This window comes from Syngnathus floridae, chromosome 20 (genome assembly GCF_059516105.1).
Source record: "Syngnathus floridae isolate MCC-2025c chromosome 20, RoL_Sflo_1.0, whole genome shotgun sequence".
Lineage (NCBI taxonomy): Eukaryota > Metazoa > Chordata > Actinopteri > Syngnathiformes > Syngnathidae > Syngnathus > Syngnathus floridae.
The window spans coordinates 8,120,170-8,142,578 of NC_142432.1; the positions used below are offsets into that span (position 1 = coordinate 8,120,170).

The following is a 22,409-nucleotide window of genomic DNA, read 5'->3' on the forward strand; positions in this document are numbered from 1 at the left end:
CGCGATTGCCTAGTTGGAGCGGACCAATCAGTGTTTTCCAAGGTAATAGACCAGGAAGTTGTGGGCGTGGTTAACGTGATACGGAAAGGTAAACAAACAAACAAAACAAACAAACAAACAAATCCATTTGACTGACATCAATGTTCCCCTTTGAAGGCACTGACAGCAGATGATTTAAACGACATAGAATGTTTGGGCACATTAAAATACAATCGCATGGCTTAGTTTTATGTTGTTTATTACGTCTTTGAAACATTAATAAACTCTTCTAAGTAATAAACACTTGAAGACGATCTCCCCTCCGTTAAAAACAGCATTTAAAGAGCATTGACAATAAATTTCACAGCACTGCTTTTTATACTATTCCACATCAGCATGGATGTGTTTGATTCACTCTGGCGCACAGGAAGAGAGGAAAATAAAATAAAATGTAAGCAGCACAAAAGCACCAACGTTAACACGGGTCACTCGTTTAGAACATTTGTCTGTGGCTACCGATGTTTTTTAAGCAAACTTTTGTTCTTTACAGCTGCTCATGACGTCTCCATTGGTGCAGAGACAAAAGCTATATCTGTTATATTCGAATCGCAAACGTTGGCAGATTCTGTCATCCTTGTATTTGAACACCCAACATTTACATGAGACTTTTACAGGTCATCTATTGTATGTGGTTACACTGTAAAAACAAATAAACATAAAAATTTAACGAAACGTTCAAACAATTGTGACACTCGAGGTGCTCCGGCCGTGATTACATCACATCTGTACGTCCTCTCAACTGTTCATGTAGGCATTCACTTCATGTTTGCAATGTAAGGGCACTTGAAAACTACACAACGGGCATTTTATGCAAGGGGGGGGGGGTAAATCAAGGACGAGCATCCATTAACTCATCCCATGCAACATGCAAAGCAGAGGTAGAGAACCTTAATTAAGTCCTCCATGGATCATATGCATGACATATTAGGAGGGGAAAAATGAGGCATATTTGGGGTTAAACTGGTTTATTTGTTTGTAAAATTGACTGGCCAGCTAAGTAAAATGCTCAGACTTTGGTTGGCCACATATAACCCTAAGGCCATTATGTTCCTCACCCCTGCTTTAAAAACAAATGTCACGCAGCATTACAACACGGTAGACCGCCAAAAACAAATAAAACATAACTTTGGTTGACAGAAAGGTGTGAAGGCACATTACAAAAAAAAAAAAAAAAATCTCCCAAATCCTCCAACGTGTTCAAAAGACTCTGCAGTGTCACAATGATGTAAGAGTCATTCATACTAACGGGGCAATGTAACGTGAATCCTGTGAAAAATTAGATTTTTGCAGGGAGAAAAAGGCGTTTACTGGATAAAAACCTTCCTGATGTTTCATCCTGGAATGTGAGCCAGATCAGCTCATCATAAATCTAAAAGCAGGAATGGACTGGGCTCTTTAGCGAGTCATCGCTCACCTGGAGAACACAGAGATAGTCTCCCCTTCTCCCTGCCCGAGCAGAATTCCAGATACGCTACTACACGGGACGTCGTTCTCCTCTTCCTTGGCTCCTCTTTCCGCCCCCTCTTCCTCCTTAACCAGATGGACAAATCATCATCCAAAGAAACACAGATGCTCAATCTGGATTATGACACGACACTTTCAATGAGACAAATAACAGCACACTCCCACACTTCCAGCAGATGGACTCTCCCACTTGTAACGTACAGCCAAGCAAGCACATCCAGTGACCTCCCCTACTTGGTTCCTCTGCAGCCATGCTAATTTAGCGCAGTGACATCATCTTTGGGACTCAGTTTAGCCCACGGCTCTGCTGAGATGATGAATGTTTTGACGTTCCCCCCCCTTAGGCTTTCCCACCAGACCCATTTCCAGAGCTGCATAGAGATTTGGCAAAAAAAAAAAAAGCACAAGCCTCCTTTTAAGGATGAAATAAATATAATGGAAAAGCCCCCCCCAAAAAAAGTATTCAGATCATTTGTGGCTTTGAAGTTTCTGGGATCCCACTCAAAAAATACAGCAAAAAAATAAAAACAAAAGCTGTCCATTATTTTCACGACCAAGAGAATCAATAAATATATTTTGGTCGCTTCACTAGCAGATGTTAACACCTTCAGATCTAAATCCAGGGGCTTCATACCGGGGTGGCTTGCTCTATAGTTAAAATAAAAGTCACATTTTAAAAAGTAACAGTTAAAAAGATTATATATACGTTTGCGACAAACTAAATGCAACTAAGCTATGGAGGTGGAAATATACGACTGCCAGCGAAAACATCTGGATCACATCATAAATAAGTGGCCAAGAGGTCCATTGTCCGCTCTCAGGAGTCCTTAGTCTTTTTTTTTTTTTTTTTTTTGTGTCTCCCAACACCCAACATTCTTGCTCCTTTCACGCCTTTTTTCCCGTCCGACCTCCTCTTGGAATGCTCAACCAGGCTTACAAAGTCCTGATGACGTGTCAAGCCTTCAGTCTTGATGTCAGTGTGTGTTCCGGTCTGTGTGTGTGTGTGTGTGTCATTTACAAGTGTGTGTGTCGAGATGGGATTATGTTTTGTGTGGGGTGGGGTGGGGTGGGGTGCGGGGGGGATCAGGAGGCGGACAGGGCCTTGACCAGATAGAGTTTGTCGCCCTGCTCACTGGTGAAGATAGGCGCTTTTTTGTAGTGTTCCACAAGCTCCTCCATGGAGTTGAACTTGCGCTGTCCGATGCAGTAGAGGCTCTCCTTCAGCTGCACCTTGAAATGCTTGTTCTTGCTCTGCGCCTTCAGCGAGATGGAGAAGTCGTTTGGCTGGAAGACACGACCAATCGGTTTACAGACGAGATTCTCAAAAATCACCCAACGGCGGCCGATATTAACTCACCGATGACTCGCTGTCTCGAATGAGGAAGTCTCCCTCGGTGCCTCGCTGGTTGAGTGCTACCTCCGCCTGGTGGCGCGTCACCTTACCGTAGTACCACTCCTTGCCCGCGAATCGCCCGCTGATGGACGGCGAAATGTAGTCACAGTCGGGCGTGGGCGGGCCGGCGGGCCCCGCCGTGGTTTTGTGGGAGCCCGAGTCCAGCGCCGTCACGTAGTTCTTGGGCACCAGGCCGAGTTGGCCGTCGGCCTTGCGACATTTCCACCACTCGGGGTCGTTCTCGGGTTTCTCCACCACCTCCATCACCTCGCCCTTCTCAAAGTTCAGCTCCTCGTCGTTGTCCGAGCTGAAGGGGTAGAGCGCCTGCACCGTGTGTAAGACCTGGTTCCCGTTGGCCTTGCTGTTCACCACCGCTGCCAGCTTCTCCGAGAGCGACCCCGACGGGTCCCCCAAGCCCCCTCCCCCCGCCGTCCCGTCCACGTCCTCCGTCACGTAGTTGGACGGGAACCAGCCGGAGCGTCCGTTGTGGCTGCCGCGCCACCAGCCGTCGCTGCACTTCTCCATCACCACCACCCGGGTGCCTTTGACCAAGGAGAGCTCGTCCTCACGCTCTGCCGTGTAGCTGAACTTGACCAGGGCGGGCAGGTTCAGGTCGTACAGCCGCTCGCCGTTGTCTGCGTACACGTCGGCGTCCACGTTGGAGGCCGTGTCCCTCATGCCTCCCTTCCTGCTCTTCACCTTCCCGATTCCTGGAAAACCATCAATGGCGAGCGTTAGTTAGCATTAGCAACAGGAAGGTACACATTAATCAGACCAGAGATAACTCAAATTGTGTGTGTGTGTGTGTGTGTGTGTGTGGGGGGGGGGGGGGGGGGGGGGGGGCAACTGGACTCCTCCTTTCAGTCCAGATCTTATTGAGAAATCCAAATAAATGGATTAGCCCCCTGCAAGGGATTGTATTTGAGTTCGGAAGGTCTAGTGGAATCCAAAAAAAGGGATTAGCAGATCCTCTGGCCCACCCCTCTCTTCTTCTGGCGGAGCCCCGAGGCCAAGCTTTGGCACACCTGTGATCTCAGTCTTACCGGGACAAGAATTTTCACTTGGCAGCGTGGCACGTTCGCAGATGATGCGGGTCACGCTTTTGTTCCCGCTTTCCGGGAGACGGTAGAGCGCTTCCAGCCAGGACTCCGATTGCGACCTACGAAACGGCGCGAACAAGCAACGCGACGGGGCGGCGATCATTCTTGGAGCCAGAACGACAACGCTATCAGCGGGCCGATGACGTGATGTAGGAAAACTCTCGTTCTGATGACGTTTGCAAGACTCGCATAATCAAAAGTCAGCTGGTTGAAATTACACAGGGTGGACTTTCCACAACGATGTTGGCTGGATGGATGACGCGTTTATTTTCTGAGAAGCCGCGGACCAATTGTCCGGAAGGGATCCGAAGCTTGGACAAAACGCGACACGAGTGCAAAGAGGCCGGACCGCTTCCAGGTAGAGCCTGTTATTAGTCACGGCGCCGCGTTTAAGAGCAGACTTCAAACAGGTCAGCTTTACTCATGCCTGACTCATGCAACACTTGTCCTCCAAGTGATGAAACATGTTCAACCGCAACATGCGTGATGGGATGTTTTATCAGGTGCAAGTTGCTGGAAGCCCCGTCGTCACTGCCTGCCGGAGCTCCAAACAAGTTTTGGGGGTCAGCACTGCAGAAATAAAACATCTTTAGCTCTGGTTGCTGAACAGAGAGTTTTAGCTTAACTGGCCGGGTATGCGATGCCTTGTCAGGGATTCGTTTCTGCTTCCTTGTATGAAGCCTTTGCATGGAAAACAGAATAGTGCCTAAGGCCACCTCATTTGATTAGCTGCTTAAACAGGGTCAGTGTGATAAAAAAAAAAAAAAGTTGGGATTTGCATGTAGTGCACAGATCCAGGTAGGCAGTCTTTAGTGACTTCTATTTGCATATCTCTACTGACAAAAAAAAGTCAGCTAACGTTTGTATGCTAATGAGCATCAAAAAGCCCACAGGAGAATGTTTACTTTTGCGGCACCAGGGGGGGAAGAGCGAACGTGTCCCGAGCACCGACGGGTGTTTGTTCGTCCAACAGGCGCACACAGGAACTGCTTTTGTTTTGTGCCTTTACTGGCAGCTTGTCCATTGTCTGTCTGCAGCCCTCTCGACCCCCGGCTTCCCTTCATTTCAGGTCTCTTCCTCTGTGGACGTCAACACCCCGCGTCAGGCTGTCTGACAAAAAGCCAGGACATCCCCCAAGCTTGCGACACAATGGGCTCACTCGGACTGGCTGAAAATTGCAGCATTTTTGCGTAAAGCCTATATGACCATCCGTAACAATTTTTTACAATTTTAAATCTCTTCTCTTCATTTATGACTATTTAGTAAGGTGACTGAAAACATTGTCATTTAAGTCATGAGTTTGGCCACTCAAATAATATATCAAAAAGTCTGTACGGCCCAACGCCTTGATAAAAATCAAATTCACCCCTCAGGGAATACGGAGCATTTCGGTATCAGGCATGAAGTGGAATGACAATGCGGTACTTTTCAAACCACATTAGATGTGATAATTATCAGTTCATACATGCCAACTGGGCGCTGTCAACAAAGGGCAACGAGGCGAGCGACCGCCCGCCCGAGGCTGCCGTCAGCCACTTCAAAAGTGCGTCTCGTGAAGTGGCCGGCGTGTTGTCACGAGCGCATTGCAGACAATGAGAAACTTTAACTGCAAATTTGATTCGTTGCGTTCGAGAGACATAGCGCAACGCCGCATTCCACCATCGGCGCTAGCATAAAACATCGGGAACATGCAAGTCCCTGCACAATGATTCAACTTCCTTCTGATTTGTGCACTTCCTCTCCGGCCTGCTCTCCTCCAATACAGCGGAGGTAAGAAATGTGGCTCAAATTATAGAGTTTCCGCTCACTGAGAAACAGGAAAACAGAGGGAGGGGACAGAGCAAACTTCCCCCCCAGTTGCCCCCCTCTGGAAAAATACTAGTTTATTAGCTGATCTTTATGTAATCCGTTTCGACAACAATATGGAAGTAGTCTGAGATGACGGAGAAGTGTGCGCGACAGCGAGCCTGTAAAAGATCAACAGGGCTTGAACTAATGACATTCCTCCGATAAGTTTGTGAGGTGCAGGAGATGGCAAGAGGGAACGGAAGGGGGTTGTATTTCAATAGATGGCACCCGACACAATGACCACACTGTTCTACGTGAGCAGCGATAGCTCATGACCGGCGGGCGGTCGGGCGATGCGTGCGTGGGGGCCCTTCCAGAATCAAATGCCCCCCCCCCCCGGGGGAGCATGAAAGGAAACAGAGCGTCTTGAGATGTTCCCCAAACAAAAGTGGCGCGCGGGTCTTCAATAGCAACAATGCTATCTGTCGAGTTGCAGGACACGAGTAGCGAGCGAGCGAGGGGGTTGGGGTGGGGGGTTGCGGCGTGGCTATGTACTTAAAAGCAAGACAGAAGGATAGCTGAGGCAATTACAGGCTTCAGCTTGGGCAGAAGGATTTTCAAGGGAATATCCACCCAGTGTGTGTGTGTATGTGTAGGACGCCCCTGCCCCCCCTGTTTCCCATGCTCTGCCAACATATTAGCACAAACATTTGTTTCTAAGAGAAGACTTGACTAATAAAGCTTTAACGGCAAAAGAAGCAAAAGAGAAAACTGGTCAAACCAGGAAAGGCGAGAAAGCTACAAATAGACCACCGACGTTAAAGGAGGACCCTGGCGTGTACCGAGCAAAGTGTAGAACTTACGAAAGAAGTGTTTGAATAGGTTAGCCATGTCCATTTTTGGCTCGCCGCCGCCGCCCAGCCTCTCGGTATCCGTCGCCCGGCTGCTCTTGCTTCCCACTGCAGCTGTAGAGTTATTCCATGTGAACACCCAGAGAGCTGGGGCGAGGGGGGGCGCCCACTCCCCAGACCATGTGACCGGGGAAGAGCCAATAAGATTTAGAGCCGGGGAGGCCCTCATGGAGAGGAGAAGAAGGAAGGAGCTGGAGGGGTGGGTGCTCATTTCAGAAGAAAATGAGATGTAAAGACGTAAAAGGAAGGCGTTGAGCTATTTTTGGGTGGCCAATTTTTGGAATTCAAAGTAAATATTTTCCTCTGGGAGGGTGGGGGGACTACCAACCGGGTGATTCATGGACTGCTGAGCCATCGCATGACTGCAATAAAATTTGACATGAATTTTCTCCTCCACACACCAAAGCCTGACGCATTCTTTTAGGAGGATGACACCACAGCACGCCCAACAAACGCGTTTGTGGCTGTTTTTTTTTTTTTTTTAAATAAAATGTTTCTCACTCAAAAAAAAAAAAAGAAGTGATAACCACCCACAATTCGCCAGTTAAAAAATACTCAAATCCACTAATAGATCAGGTTGGCGTATTTACAAGCTCCTTACGACTGTAATTATAATTTTACAAGCTGCTCGGCGCTCTGCAGCTCAAGTTCGGCGGATGTAAACCTGAGAGCCGAGTGCGTCTACGAGCGCGTTTAGTGCGCCGCCCGCTCGTGCAGCTGTTCACCTGCGCTTAGCTCACGGACCAACGCCGCGGCAGGTGGGGGAGTTGCGGCGAGGCTCGCGTTACGCGCTTGCACATAACGGGCCGGCTTCCAAGTGCGGCAATAAAACAATCCCGTGCTTGTAAATTAAAAGGTCATTAGAAAGGGCGCCATTAAAAGTCACAGGCGAGATCAAATCGGTTTAGGCCCGTTACCACGCTACCAGGAAGACAATGTTCCCATAGCCTGAAGATAAGAGATTTGCACACTGTGGCACCAGATACGGGTCAAACTCCACCATGCTTCCGGTAACGACGTGTGAGATCTTTACCCAGTGTGTCCTTGAGGTTCTTGACAATGGAAGCCTTCCTGGCACTGTTCTTCCTCTCCACATAGTTGGACGGCACAAAGCCCGTTTTGTTGGTGGCGTTGCGGACCCTCCACCAGGACTTGGAGTCGTCGAGGAGCCAGAGACGCTCGTTTTTCTTGATGTCCAGCTCCTGGTCCTGCTGGGCCATGTAATCAAACTTGGCGATGACAATCACCTCTTCCGTCATCTTGCGTGAAGGGGAACTGCACAGAAAGCACAAGGAACAGATGTTAGCTCGTTTTGCTGACGTTTGAACTAAATGACAGATGGATTTGTCCAAATACAATAAAAGGGAAGAATGCGGAATCATTACTCTTGAACTCAAATACTGGATATTTGCTTTCTTTAAGTGAGTTTAGCTGTGTGTAGTAAGTCAAGGCAGGGAAGTTGCTCATTATAAGAGCAACAACGCTGCCCAGGCATTCTCAAGAGGGTCACTACCAGCTTTTAAAAAAACAAAGAGCAACATTCAATCGGAGGTCTTGTGACAAACTCCACCATCAGCACTGCTACGCTGCACGCGCTAAAGTGAAAGGGTCGGCTAGCATTGGCGAGAGCGAGAAGGCTGCTCCGATGTCACAAGCAGCTTGTTGGTTCTACCTTTAACCTCGGCGCTCCATGACTTAAGGGACCAGACGCCAACCTCATCGATCGAGAGTTCTTGGCTTGGTTTTCATTTGAGCCACTGATGTTAGGTCTAGGTTTCAACCACAACTGGCGTTGGGACCGGCCCAGAACATGATCCTTGGGCAAACGCGAGGACCTCGGGGAGCTAAAGCAATTTTCAGCACTATTAGCCACGAGTGGGAATATAAATAAATAATGGCAAGGCGGCAGCTGAGATTTCCTCGAAGATCTTTAGGAGGTGTTGAGACATTTATGGGATATAGTCAAAAGACTACAGAAAAAAATACAGCACTATATGTAAAAAGTGGTCCTTTGTTCACAATGCCGACATATGTTTTATGTAAATCCATCCAAGCTGTGTGGTAAAATATAAAATATCCTCTTACAACATCCCCTCACGTCATCATGGCCTGTTGACATTTTACTCTTCCTTCTCTTTATAATAGATAATTCAACATTTCAGTCGGCACCCGAGTCTCACTTCCCTTCAGCTACTGAGGAAGCTGAACATTGCACAGCTGCACATCAACTCTACAGTGACTTCCCGCCGTGCAGATGTAAGGGAGGATCAAAAAAAAGAAAAAAAAACACGGTGACAGATGCTGCAAGCTAATCGCTCAGCTGCAAGCTGCACAGCCAGCCAAGGCCGCCTCTTGGTGAGCCAAAGCCCTAAAACACCAGGGCAGACGGGTCAAACTGATCCAATGGTGTCGCATCCACAGTCCATTTGCCACACACGCTGTAAAGCCAGGCTAATTCCCTCTCTCAGGCTATATTAACCATTTTAAGCCCCCCGCCCTCTCCCTGCTTTCTTGAAAAAAAAGAAAAAAATCACTTTTAGCTTTTTCTTTCCATCATCTCAAAATAATAACTGAAAATAGGTCAAGCGAGTGTGCAACAGCATCCCCCTTTGGACAATTTCCTGCACGGAAACTTGTAAAAGCTGTCGTAAGAGGTTGCATTTATTCTGAAAGGCATGTCGATGAGGTGAAAACGGGATTTGCCAGGTATGGAGGGCACAAAGGAAATGATGTGCTAAGTCGGTTGTCCAAGTCAAATAACCTTGGACGTTTTCGAAAAATAGGTCTTATATAGGTATGCCGGAAAACCGGGGACTCGAGAAGAATGTCAAGTCAAGGTCAACATGGGAAGTCAGACCACAAGGAGTGGTGGTTAAGTATGGTGGCAAATGAAGGCTTTTGTGTGGCTTTCTCACTTTCCATCCATGATGGTGAAGTGACAAAAACAAACAAATGAAAGCGCACCACTTCCTGTTACCTGAGGAAAGCCAAATGGAGCCTTGCGGCAAAGCTTGCAGTCAGAGGCCAACTTTTGCACTGAACAACACAGACGAGTGAACACAATCAAGTTGTGATACAAGGTTGTTGCTTTGAAACTGACATTACCACATGCAGGAAACCGGTCGCAGCTGCGGGCACGACCCGGTTGTCTCTGCAGCGCCAGCGTCTGCCGCCGTTCAAAGACATCTAAAGCGACTCAGTGCTGGATTTCACTAAATGGCCCCTGACTGTCCTAAAATGATGTCACAAGCAGGCCTGAAGCCTAATGGGACAAATATAGATCCATCTTTGTTAGGGAGCGATGTTGGTGTATTTGCTGCATAGCCAGATTGCTGAGGCACTGACACAGCAACGGTGTGAGCTCACAGGGGCAGACAGTAACCTAATCCCTGTGACAGGCCGCTAAAATCACAGGGCTCTCGCCTTTTGGAATGTGCTCAGTGCGCGCACTCGCCCCCACTGGCGCTGCGACACTTCTCGCGACTTACAATCCTGGATTTTTAGCCCGCTTTGGACAGGCGCAATTGAGCTCCGCGAGGATGGCACCTCATGGCTAGATTCCCACAGCAGCATCACAGCAAAGGGGTCATGGGAGACTCGGTGGGTCAGCTGTGAGACAGGAAGTGTGGACGCAAGGCTAAGCGGATGATGAAAGTCATGTGCTTGACCAAGCCAGAGATTGTAGCCTCGTTGCATTCGGGAAAACATCATTGCTTCAAAAGTGCCTGTTGACAATAGTAGATGGGGGTTTGTTGAAACGAATTCGCCAGCTTCCGACATCCCGGCTAATACGAGCCCTTGGGTGCTGTCGCGACAGGACTAAATAAGCCACTTGGGAAAAGGAAGTGTGCCTGTTGAAACTTGTGGAAGAGTATCTTGGGAGCAGGAGGCATTTCAGGTTTGCGTGCTGGTGAAACAAAAGTCAGACCAACAACATGCAGACAGGTTGGCCACAGATTGCTACCAGCAGTTTGGGGCAATCGCGGAGGACATTTTAGATATGCGGTGTCATTGTGAAACTCAAAATGATGACCACATTTTAGTGCACATTTCCTCATTTTTACACCAAGCCGCAATAAATGTACAGAGTGAGTCAATAAAGAAAAAGAAAATTGAGAAAAAGTCCCCCCAATGATCATCGTCTCACACACATCTGGGTGTGGTGAAATTTGTCCTCTGCATTTAACCCATCCCCATGTGATTTTGATCCATCCCCTGGGGGAGAGGGGAGCAGTGAGCAGCAGCGGTGCCGTGCTCGGAATCATTTGGTGATCTAACCCCCCAATTCCAACCCTTAATGCTGAGTGCCAAGCAGGGAGGCAATGGGTCCCATTTTTATAGTCTTTGGTATGACCCGGCCGGGGTTTGAACCCACAACCTTCCAGTCTCAGGGCGGACACTCTACTACTAGGCCACTGAGCTGGAAAAGTAAGATGTTCTTGTCATTCATTTCAAAATCAAAACATGTTAAAGATTTTAAAAGCATTTACGAAACTTGTAACAAGCTCAAACAAAACATATGATTGAAAAGGAAACTTTCCTAAGCCACTTTGTAGAGGAGTGCATCTCCAGCTTGTCATCTGACTGTGGAAATTTTGAGCCACATTAGCTTTTTCTTTTTGGGCTGTCACGAATAAGCGCAGTTGGGGCTGGTGAGCGTTTGCACAGAGAAGGCCTGAGCTGACAGAACAGCTAAAAAACAAAAAAATAAAAACAGCCCAGTTGTGGACTGAGTCAACACCTCTCGGCCACTGGGTGAGTGGATTAACGTTTAAAATTAAAAGAAATAAAAAAATTGGCCTCGTTGCTGTTGCAGTTTCAACACACCGAACTGAATAAAGCTTTCATGCAGTTACGAATTCTTTAAGGTATGAGAAAGTGAGTTATGTCAGGACCTGGCAACCCAAGAAAAAATAAACAAAGAAAATACAGCCTGGCCTCTAAAAATCCAAAACGACTCTCTCTTTAGAGGTTCCACATCCAAAATGTCTCAATGGGCAAATAAAAAACAAAGAACTCAAATTGGTCTGCAGTATCCATGTGTGAGGTCTTCCTAACCTCCTACGAGAACGCGTTAAGTCGACCAAATGTCTCTCACTCCCCCCTTTGAAAAACTTAATGAGAGACTGTCAAGAGGATCGTCAACCAGTCAGACAATAATTACACAAACTATGAGGGACTATTAAAGCTACGTTGAAAGAAGTATACATAAGGATAAAGTTATACAGAAGATCTAACCATAAATATATGCATTTTAAAAAATTCAAATAATTGGTGCCCCCTTACAATACCCATTGGAAAAAACACCTGGGGGAAAATAGAAAAAAAAAAAACTAGGGATATATAAAACTTTCAACCTCATAAAAAAAATTGTAATCATATATATATATATATATATATATAAATGTTATGTTTTTTTCTAAAATAAGTAAAGAATTCAACTAAGGCAGAGGTCCCCAACCACCGGGCCGCGGACCGGTACCGGTCCGTGGGTCACTTGGTACCGGGCCGTCAAGCCGCACAGGAAAAAAAAATGTTTTTATCGACGAACCATCAATTCAAGACGCTCGTCCCGGTCACGTGACAAGTTTCCCCAGTCGAGCCCGCAAAGCTAGCAAAAAATGAGTAAGAATTTATTTTGAGAAATGTAAAAAAATTGGCGATTCTCTCCCAATTACCGTCGATTCAGGTCAAGACGCTCGTCTCGGTCACGTGACACGTCACTTCAGTCGAGCCCGCGAAGCAAGCAAAAATGAGCAAGAAACAGAGATGTCCGGAAAGCTTCTTCGGAAAGGGAAAAAAGCCCAATGAGGAGACGGAAAAAGAGGCTACGATTTCTAAGAAAAGGAAAGCTGCATTCAAAAAAAAAATTCTGGAGTCCTACTTAAAATATGGATTTATCGCCACAGGTGACTCTGACGCGCCAAGACCACTCTGCATAATATGTGGCGACAGGCTAGCTAACGAGGCAATGAAGCCTTTAAACTGCTTCGACACATGGAGACCAAGCATCCTGCAATAAAAGCCAAACCTTAACCACTTCGAGTGTCATTGTCTCCGATTAGATGGGACCGGCTCGTTTCTGAGAAACAAGCTCAGTGCTCCCACTAATTCAACGTAATGGTGAGTTTTATTAATAAAATGTAATAAATAATAAATAAATAAATAATTACTTAAAAATAAATAAAAAGTCGTTTATACTTGTTTTTAGACCAGTCGTATCATTTTATTTCATCGTATTTATATATTTGTTTTAAATGTATTATTTATACAAATGTATTATTTATGTATGTAAAGGCCGGTCCGCGAAAATATTTCTGACACGTAACCGGTCCGTAGCGCAAATAAGGTTGGGGACCACTGAACTAGGGCGTCTCATTGGAAAATGTTAGACATTCGAAGATGCTAACTGCCTTCTTTCCCCATCAGCAAAATAAAACAAAAGAAAATTGCGACAATTTAACCTGCGGTAACTTCCTACAAGCACGTCGCGTTACGTTGCTACGCCAATAATACGACTGTTGAGTTTTAGTAACAGAATACGGTTATTGGAGTCAGGAGAAAGTAGCCTCTGGTTAGCCACGTTAGCCGCCGTAGTGATGGAAGGTTACGTACGGTGAAGTGAAAAAGAGCTAGCCTCGGGGCTTGTCTCGATAACAAGCCTCACTGCGGCACCACTGATTTTACAAGTCACGCCTTGCCTACCTTCTTCTCGCCGACAGCCACCTTTTTTTTGTCTCTCCCTCCCAATGCAGTGCTCCCCAAACCGGCCCGGAGACGTCGTCGGAGAGCGGCCAAGTTAAAGATTCTCCACGTCAAGGGGCTACGTTAGCCGCCGTTGCAAGTAGCATGGCTGTGTGTTTGCAAGCATGTCATAGCTCGGCGGCATTAGCTTATGCTAGGCTAACTGTAGCTAGCCTCACCGCAATCTGTTCAGACGCCAGGTCCCACTTACATCTCTTGCCATTGGCTGGTTTTAGAAATGAACGCCCTTCTGATTGGACGAATGGGTTGGCCAATCTCTTGACATCTGTCGACGTCTTTGCACGAACATAAAGATTTTGCACACATTATTAGGAAAACTGGCAAGACATTCTACGTTAACCATTTTTAATTTAATCTTAAATGGGGAAAAAACTAAAGTTAAAGTTTACGTTCCCCTAAACGTATTTGATTGAAAAAAAATCTGCTGGAGGTAAAATCTTTTTTTGCCAAATTCACCTTTTCGATTTGAGGTGATCAACATTGACTAAGGAAGCAAACATGCAACGTGACGTATTATTTATTTTAAATTGAATTAAAGTTGTACCGATTGTGATGGAGTTTATCGCGACTGTGAATGTTTAAAAACTGAATTATTTCTTAAACCAACACTAAATGCTTTGTGATGAGTAAAAATGACACAGTCAACATCTGTGCTATGACTGCTGCAGCAGTCAAAATGAAAACATGGTGTGTGACATAAATGCATCTATCTGCATAGTAGTCATGTTTAAATAATGTAAACTACTAAATTACCTTCATAACAATTAGCATTGCGTTCACTCATTCTAGGTGGAGAATAAAAAGTCGGGTGCGCTCTCTAACGAACATTTTGGTAAATAGATCACGTTCCCTCTGGGAAATAGCGCAAACCGGCTGACTCAGGAGTCAACGTGAGTCACAGGCTGGATAGTAACAGATGGCCACATGTTATCATCAGAGGGCAGGGTAATTTAATAAGGGCCTCAGGGAACATGTTTTCAACGAGTAAGAAAGCAAACAGAAGCACGCCGATGTCAAATACATCGCAGAGCTCTTTGGATTAGCACTTTGTAGACGAGAAACTAAGGAAAAATACAGTGAAACCGCAGAAGTTGAACTGCCCAATGAAATCATTCATCTGGCATGACTGTGACTGTTATGTTCTTATGTAGAGGTTAACTTCAGTTCAGAATGTCAAAAAAGTTCATCTTCATAGGTTGTTGGTATTTGCGTTTATTGTTCAACTGTGACTGGATTAAATGAGTTGTTGACACACCGCATGATAAAAACATCTGACGTTATGCTTCAAAGTACCTTTGGAATCTTAAAGGAGACATATTATGGAAAAACTGACTTTTTAATTGCTTGAATACATGTTATTGGGTCTCTTATATAATATATAATACAGGGGTGGGCAATTAATTTTTACAAGGGGCCACATGAAAAACCTGAGTTATGTCAGAGGGCCACACCAACGATAATTTAAACCTGCTCAACTTTATTCCATTGTAATATGCACACAATTATTTATTTTAAATAGCTGGTACTGGTAATTAGAAGACTACAATTATTCTGTTTATATTAGGCTATGTGAAATTGTGGTGTATAGGTCAAATAAAAAAATCATTAATCAGTACAATTTATTCTTAACTTCTTTAACTTTTCCTCAAACTGTGAATTACAACACATTTATAGAAACATATCAATGTGTCCTCAACCCGCCTTGTTACGGTATGTCGAGAGAGTGACACATTCTCAAATGCGCTCTTTTTCTCCGGGCATATCAGTGAAACAGAGTCCAATAAGCACCCCTTAATAAACTCTCCGTCGATAAACGGCTTACTTTTTCTGGCAATTTTGCGGGAAATGACAAAACTTGTCCTAACCGCTGCATCTCTGTGGGTGTGAAGTTTGATAAAAAGTCCATATTGGACTTGAAGTTTTGCTAGCAATGCATCAGCCTCTGTTGCGCGCTCTTTATTAGACAGATTTCTGTATTTTTCCTCATGCTTGGTCGTGTAGTGGCGACTCAAATTATATTCTTTAAACACAGCGACCTCTGTGCCACAAACCAGGCACACGGCTTTACCTTTCAGTTCTGTAAAGAAATACTTAGCAGTCCATGTCTTGTTGAAAACACGGCACTCGTCAACTTTGCTTTTCTTCGCGTCAGCACTCATTTTGAAGGCAGCATTACTTCGCGCTGTTCACCTACACACACAGCTCACATGCATGCACGCTACACGGAAGTGCGACGCCTTTCAAAATAAAAGCAGCACAGTTGTATTGCATGTACGACACAGATTTTTTTTTATTTATTAAGTTGTAATCAAATGTAATTTATGATTGCGGGCCGGACAGAGACGCACAAAGGGCCGGATATGGCGCACGGGCCGTATTTTGCCCGGGTCTGATATAATATAACCAATATTTATGTATAATATGTCTCCTTAAATACACCCACAAAATTACAATTTTTCCTTTATGCTGACAATTTGACATGAACGTATCAGAGGGGGGAAAAAGATCACCTTACCACATTGTTTCCATTTTACGTACAAATATTAAGACATTAGTTACATGACTGGAACTCTTCCAACGACTGACACGACAATACAAAAAAAATTCATCTGATGACAGCACAGACATTCTTTGAATTGCACAACCAAGCAAACACTGTAAACCAGCAGTTCTAAAACTTTTTGGGTCCAGGGACCCCTAAGTTATCACCTCCCAGTTAGGGCTCGTGAACGTCTCTGGGATCCAAGGACCGCAGATTGAGAACCACAGCCGTAAACAAGGAAGACTAGGACCAAGATGAATCTCATTTGATGGGAGAGTCAAGGATCTCCTGGTAATCCTGCCGGACGGCCCTGCTCACCCGGTACAGCTTGAGCCCGGTGAGGGCGAAAACGCTGATCATGATGACCAGGGCTCCAATCACGTCGTACACCGACGGGATCATCCTCAGCACAATGAGCTGCAGGAACATGGCCACCACGATCTCCAGGTGCTGCACGGTGCTCACTAAGGCCGGGTGGAACTTGTTGAGGGCATAGTAGACGCCCAGAAACGCCACGGTGGAGCAGATGCAGATCCCGATCAGGTAGCCCCAAGTCTCGCCGTCGAGGGGGATGATGGGCTCCTGCATGATGAACATAGTGGACGCACCCCAGACGGTGCCCGTCCAGCCGAAGGTGAAGAGGGCCGTCCACATGCTCACGCGCTCCTTGATAGCTCTGTAGACGATCATGGAGAGGGCGGCGGTCAGGCCGGCCATAACTGTCATGGTGTAGCCGAACGCCTCCTTCCAAAAATTCAGCCTGGACTTCTGCTCATCCGCCACGTTGGGCACCATGACCAGGCACAGGCCGAACACGCTGCCCACCACTGTGACGACGTCCGTGTATGCCAAACGCTCATCCAGCAACAGGAAAGCCAGCGCGGCGCTGAAGACGGTGGTGGAGGCACGCCACATGATGGTGCCGTTGCTGGGCGGCACAATGGCGAAGGAGGTGTAGGCGCATGTGATGGAGATGACGTTACACACGCCGTAGAAGAAGAGGCGCAGACGGTAGCCTTTGGGTCCAAAGGGTGCCTCGTGGTGGTAAAAGACCACCAGGATGGAAAGCACCTGGATCACCGAGCGGATGAAGAGCAACTCCAGGGAGGGCACCTTGGAGCGGTCCGAAGCCAGACGGGTGATCAAGGCCACGCAGCCGTGAGCGACTGCCGCCCCGAAAAGGGCCATCCAGGTCACCCTAGACGCCAGCACGTTGGCCTCGCCAAAGCTGGCCAACTGCCCACCAACCCCCTTGTCCCTGGGGGCGCTGGACGGCTTGGCTTGGGTCTCCATGGTTCCAAACAAAGTCCTCCCGCCTTTGCTCTCTGCCATCAGCCTCTTCCCTACGTTAGCTTCGGCGAACGTGCCAAAATCTTCGAAGGAGGGGGCGTCATCGTAGCCCTCGTCGCCCGGCTGGGGGAAATGGGTGGCGTACTTCACCGTCACCGTGTTCGGGTGAATCTTGACCCGCTTTTTGGAGCCGTACGGCAGCGAGGACGACAACTCATCCATCTTTCGTCAAGAAGCCAAACTTAAACCTGAATTGAAAAAAAAAGTAAGAGCTCGTTAGCATGTCCTATTAATCCATTTTGAAAATCTGCAGATTACATCACATTTGCTCTTATGTTTAAATATGTTTCTCATCTCACCCGTGATTATGCCTTCACCTAATTGGGCGAGTCGAGCCATATTTGCATATTTCTTCACTTATCCACACACGCAACAAAAAATAGCACAGCCGTTGACATACATACAAAATGATATAAAGCGCATGTGTCAAACGCAGCCAAATCTGCCCTGCCATCATTTTTTGTGGCCCACTCATGCAAATCAAGTGAGTCCACTTATTTTTTCATCCATCCATCCATCCATCCATCCATCCATCCATCCATCCATCCATCCATCCATCCATCCATCCATCCATCCATCCATCCATCCATCCATCCATCCATCCATCCATCCATCCATCCATCCATCCATCCATCCATCCATTCATCCATCCATCCATCCATCTTCTTCCGCTTATCCGGGGTCGGTTCGCGGGGGCAGCAGCTTTAGGAGGGACTCCCAGACTTCCCTCTCCCCAGCCACTTCATCCAGCTCATCCCGGGGGATCCCAAGGCGTTCCCAGGCCAGCTGAGAGACATAGTCTCTCCAGCGCGTCCTGGGTCGTCCCAGGGTCTCCTAGCGGTGGGACATGCCCGGAACACCTCCTCATCATCCTGATGAGATGTCCGAGCCACCTCATCTGGCTCCTCTCAACTTGGAGGAGTAGCGACTCTACTCCGAGTCTCTCCCAGATGACCGAGCTTCTCACCCTATCTCTAAGGGAGAGCCCAGAAACCCTGCGGAGGAAACTCATTTTGGCCGCTTGTATCCGGGATCTCGTTCTTTCGGTCACGACCCATAGCTCGTGACCATAGGCGAGGGTAGAAGCGTAAATCGACCGGTGAATTGAGAGCTTTGCCTTTTGGTTCAGCTCTCTCTTCACCACGACAGACCGGTAGAGAGTTCGCATTACTGCCGACGCTGCACCGATCCGCCTGTCGATCTCGCGCTCCTTCCTCCCCTCACTCGTGAACAAGACCCCAAGATACTTGAACCACTCCGCTTGGGAAAGGATCTCATCCCCAATCGGGACAGGGCATTCCACCCTTTTCCAACCGAGGACCATGGACTCGGATTTGGAGGGGCTGACCCTCATCCCGACCACTTCACACTCGGCTGCAAACCGTTCCAGCAAGAGCTGGAGATCACGGCCTGAGAGCTTGAGAGCTTTGCCTTTTGGCTCTCGTCACCACAACGGACCGGTACAGGGTCCACGTTACTGCCGACGCTGCACCGATCCGCCTGTCGATGTCGCGCTCCATCCTTCCCTCACTCGTGAACAAGACTCCAAGATACTTGAACTCTTCCACTTGGGGCAGGATCTCATCCCCGATCCGGGCATTCCACCCTTTTCCGATCGAGGACCATGGACTCGGATTTGGAGGTGCTGACCCTCATCCCGACCGTTTCACACTCGGCTGCGAACCGTTCCAGCAAGAGCTGGAGATCACGGCCTGAAGAAGCCAACAGCACCACGTCATCTGCAAAAAGCAGAGACGCAATGCTGAGGTCCCCAAACCGGACACCCTCAATGCCTCAGCTGCGCCTAGAAATTCTGTCCATAAAAATTATGAACAGAATCAGTGACAAAGGGCAGCCTTGGCGGAGTCCAACCCTCACTGGGAATGAATCCGACTTACTGCCGGAAATGCGGACCAAACTCTGGCATCGGTGATACAGGGACCGAACCGCCCTTATCAGTTGGCTCGGCACCCCGTACTCCCGAAGCACCCTCCACAGAACCTCCCGAGGGACACGGTCGAACGCCTTCTCCAAGTCCACAAAACACATGCGGACTGGTTGGGCGAACTCCCATGCACCCTCCTGAATCCGAGGTTCGACCTCCCGACGGACCCTCCTCTCCAGCACCCCTGAATAGACCTTACCAGGGAGGCTGAGGAGTGTGATTCCCCTGTAATTGGAACACACCACCCCAGTCTGCCAATCCAGAGGCACTGTCCCCGATGTCCACGCAATGTTGTAGAGGCGTGGCACCCATGACAGCCCCACAACATCCTGAGCCTTTAAGAACTCCGGGTGAATCTCATCCACCCCCTGGGCCTTGCCACCGAGGAGTTTTTTAACTACCTCAGTGACTTCGAGCCCAGAGATTGGAGAGTCCGCCTCAGAGTCTGCAGGCCCTGCTTCCACAATGGAAGGCGTGTAGGTGGAATTGAGGAGATCTTTGAAGAATTCTCCCCACCGACTCACGACGTCCCGAGTCGAGGTCAACAGCACGCCATACCCACTTTAAACAGTGTTGACGTTGCACTGCTTCCCCCTCCTGAGAAGTCATTCTCAATGGCCTCGCCAAACTCCTCCCACGCTCGGGTTTTTGCCTCAGCAACCGCCAAAGCCGCTTTCCGCCTGGCCATCCGGTACCTGTCAGCTGCCTCCGGAGTCCCCCAGGCCAAAAGGGCCCGATAGGACTCCTTCTTCAGCTTGACGGCATCCCTTACCACCGATTCTGCCAGACGTTCCCAGCAGACTCTCACAGAGCGTTTGGGTCTGCCAGGTCGGACCGGCATCTTCCCCCACCATCGGAACCAACCTACCACCAGGTGGTGATCAGTTGACAGCTCCGCCCCTCTCTTAGCCCGAGTGTCCAAAACATGCGGCCGCAAATCCGATCACATGACTACAAAGTTGATCGAACTGCGGCCTAGGGTGTCCTGGTGCCAAGTGGACACCCTTATGTTTGAACACGGTGTTCATTATAGAAAATCCGTGTCGAGCACAGAAGTCCAATAATAGAACACTGCTCGAGTTCAGATCGGGGCGGCCGTTCCTCCCAATCACCCCCTTCCAGGTCTCACTGTCATTGCCCACGTGAGCATTGAAGTCACCCAGTAGAACGATGGAGTGCCCAGAAGGAACACTTTCCAGCACTTCCTCCAGGGACTCCAAGAAGGGTGGGTACTCTGAGCTGCCGTTTGGTGCATAGACACAAACAACAGTCAGGATCCGTCCCCCTAGCTGAAGGCGGAGGGAGGCTACCCTCTCGTTCACTGGGGTGAACCCCAATGTGCAGGCGCCCAGCCGGGGGTCAATAAGTATACCCACACCTGCTCGACACCTCTCACCGTGGACAACTCCAGAGTGGAAGAGAGTCCAGCCCCTCTCGAGAGGGCTTGTACCGGAACCCAAACTGTGTGTGGAGGCAAGTCCGACTATGTCTAGTCGGAACTTTTCTGCCTCGCACACCAGCTCGGGCTCCTTTCCAGCCAGAGAGGTGACATTCCATTTCCCAAGAGCCAGCTTCTGCAGCCAGGGATCGGACCGCCAAGGTCCCTGCCTTTGGCCGCCGCCCAGCTTACACTGCACCCAACCCCTTTGGCCCCTCCCACAGGTGGTGAGCACATGGGAAGGGGGACCCACGTTTCCTTTTCAGGCTGTGCCCAGCCGGGCCCCATGGGCGAAGGCCCGGCCACCAGACGCTTGCCTTCGAGCCCCGCCTCCAGGCCTGGCTCCAGAGGGGGGCCCCAGTGACCCGTGCCCAGGTGAGGGAAAACGAAATCCATTTATTTTTCTCTTCATAAGGGGCTTGTGTGAGCTGTGCTTTGTCTGGCCTATAACTCATTTTTCCTGCTGAATAGAATTTTTTTTTATTCTTATTTTTTTATAGAAATAGACAAGTTCATCCGATTTCATTTAAATCTGTGAAACTTGGGTCAGGGATATTGTTTTCTTGACAAATCCCCCAAATGACCATCAAACATTTCTATGCCCCACCCACATGTATGGAAAATCTCTTTCAATTATCAATTTAATATTGTTTTTGTGCAAGTGGTCATAATATTGCGGTGTGCGCCATGCAGCCTCAAGTAAGCGAGTGGTGTGAGACTGATTCAGTGCGATGGGGGTGACGTTACATAAGACGAGCACACATACATACACAACACCACTGTAGTCCATTTATAGCATGGCAACACTAAGAGATAAAAAGGTTGAAAGGGTAAAAAGCTAATGAGCGCCTCTCCTCTCTTTTGCTCGTGACATATTAACGTTAATAATTCCTTGTAAATTCCGTGTCGGGCGTCAAAACCAGCAGGGGGCAGACACAAGCTATTATTTGCCTCTGAAACAGTAGAGCTCAGCTTTATTACGAACGCACGTTGTCAAATATTGATTGCTCGTAATATACGAGAAAAGACATTTTCATCGTTATGGAGGAGCAAAAGCACAATGCAATGGTTAATGCGTCAGTGGGTTTACGATAAAGACAAAAAGGATGCGCTGCTTTCTAGGAGGAGTCAATTAAAACACATTTGGCCACACACATTTATAATCTGAACCGCTCATAAACAGAAAAAAATCCCCTACCTTATATTCTTAAGATTGCTCCGGGTTTCATAAAAGAAGATTTGGCGTAATTTCTCCCACCAGCCATTTCCCCATGCATCTCCAACCCCTTCCGACAAGTGGAGTGGAGCGCACGTCTGAACGGAGGGTGGAGGTGGGGATGGGGGTCGCTGGGTGCGCGCTCTCGACGCTCCACTTGCTCAGAAACGTGGCGCTCTTCAGGGATGATGAAGATGATGAGGATGAAGCTGAGGGTCTGCTGCTGGTGATGCTGAGGCTGAGTATGGAGGACGGGGAGGGAGTGAGGGGCGGGAGGATGTCCCTCCTCTTCCTCTTTCTGTGGTGCTTCAGCAAACAGAGTTTTGGGGCTTATTGATGATGGAAATATGACGTGATAGCCTACTTGGTGGAGATTCTTTTTAATTACCTTGGCGATGATGACTGGTGGCATAGCAACCAGAACATAATGCTGCTGTTAGGGTTAGCAAAGAAAGGCA

General features: G+C 47.9%; 2 protein-coding genes across 3 annotated transcripts; both read right to left on the bottom strand.

Moving 5' to 3' along the window:
• Nucleotides 1–221: 221 nt before the first annotated feature.
• nck1b (NCK adaptor protein 1b) lies at nt 222–13,656 on the bottom strand. 2 transcript variants are annotated; one of them, XM_088363268.1, is made up of 4 exons: nt 13,401–13,656; nt 7,729–7,970; nt 2,861–3,606; nt 222–2,787 (listed from the first exon to the last, which is right to left on the bottom strand). In XM_088363268.1, the coding sequence occupies exons 2-4, from the start codon at nt 7,952–7,954 to the stop codon at nt 2,587–2,589; spliced, it is 1,173 nt and encodes a 390-aa protein (XP_088219394.1). In that variant the 5' UTR covers nt 7,955–7,970; nt 13,401–13,656; the 3' UTR covers nt 222–2,586. The 2 variants fall into 2 exon arrangements, with proteins under 2 accessions (XP_088219394.1, XP_088219393.1); XM_088363267.1 differs by lacking the exons at nt 7,729–7,970; nt 13,401–13,656 and adding an exon at nt 6,648–7,714.
• A 1,006-nt stretch (nt 13,657–14,662) lies between these two features.
• slc35g2b (solute carrier family 35 member G2b) lies at nt 14,663–22,180 on the bottom strand. The gene is made up of 2 exons (XM_088363266.1): nt 21,934–22,180; nt 14,663–17,540 (listed from the first exon to the last, which is right to left on the bottom strand). Exon 2 carries the CDS (start codon nt 17,512–17,514, stop codon nt 16,264–16,266), a length of 1,251 nt encoding a protein of 416 aa, XP_088219392.1. The 5' UTR covers nt 17,515–17,540; nt 21,934–22,180; the 3' UTR covers nt 14,663–16,263.
• Between the last annotated feature and the right edge of the window lie 229 nt (nt 22,181–22,409).

Bases quoted from the DNA above. Each gene is read 5' to 3' on its own strand.
- slc35g2b (XM_088363266.1), bottom strand. From the start codon at position 17,514: ATGGATGAGTTGTCGTCCTCGCTGCCGTACGGCTCCAAAAAGCGGGTC.
- nck1b (XM_088363267.1), bottom strand. From the start codon at position 6,906: ATGAGCACCCACCCCTCCAGCTCCTTCCTTCTTCTCCTCTCCATGAGG. The intron at 3,607-6,647 runs GTAAGTTCTACA...ATGGTTTTCCAG, and splicing joins CCTATTCAAACACTTCTTTC to GAATCGGGAAGGTGAAGAGC. The intron at 2,788-2,860 runs GTGAGTTAATAT...CGTGTCTTCCAG, and splicing joins TTCGAGACAGCGAGTCATCG to CCAAACGACTTCTCCATCTC.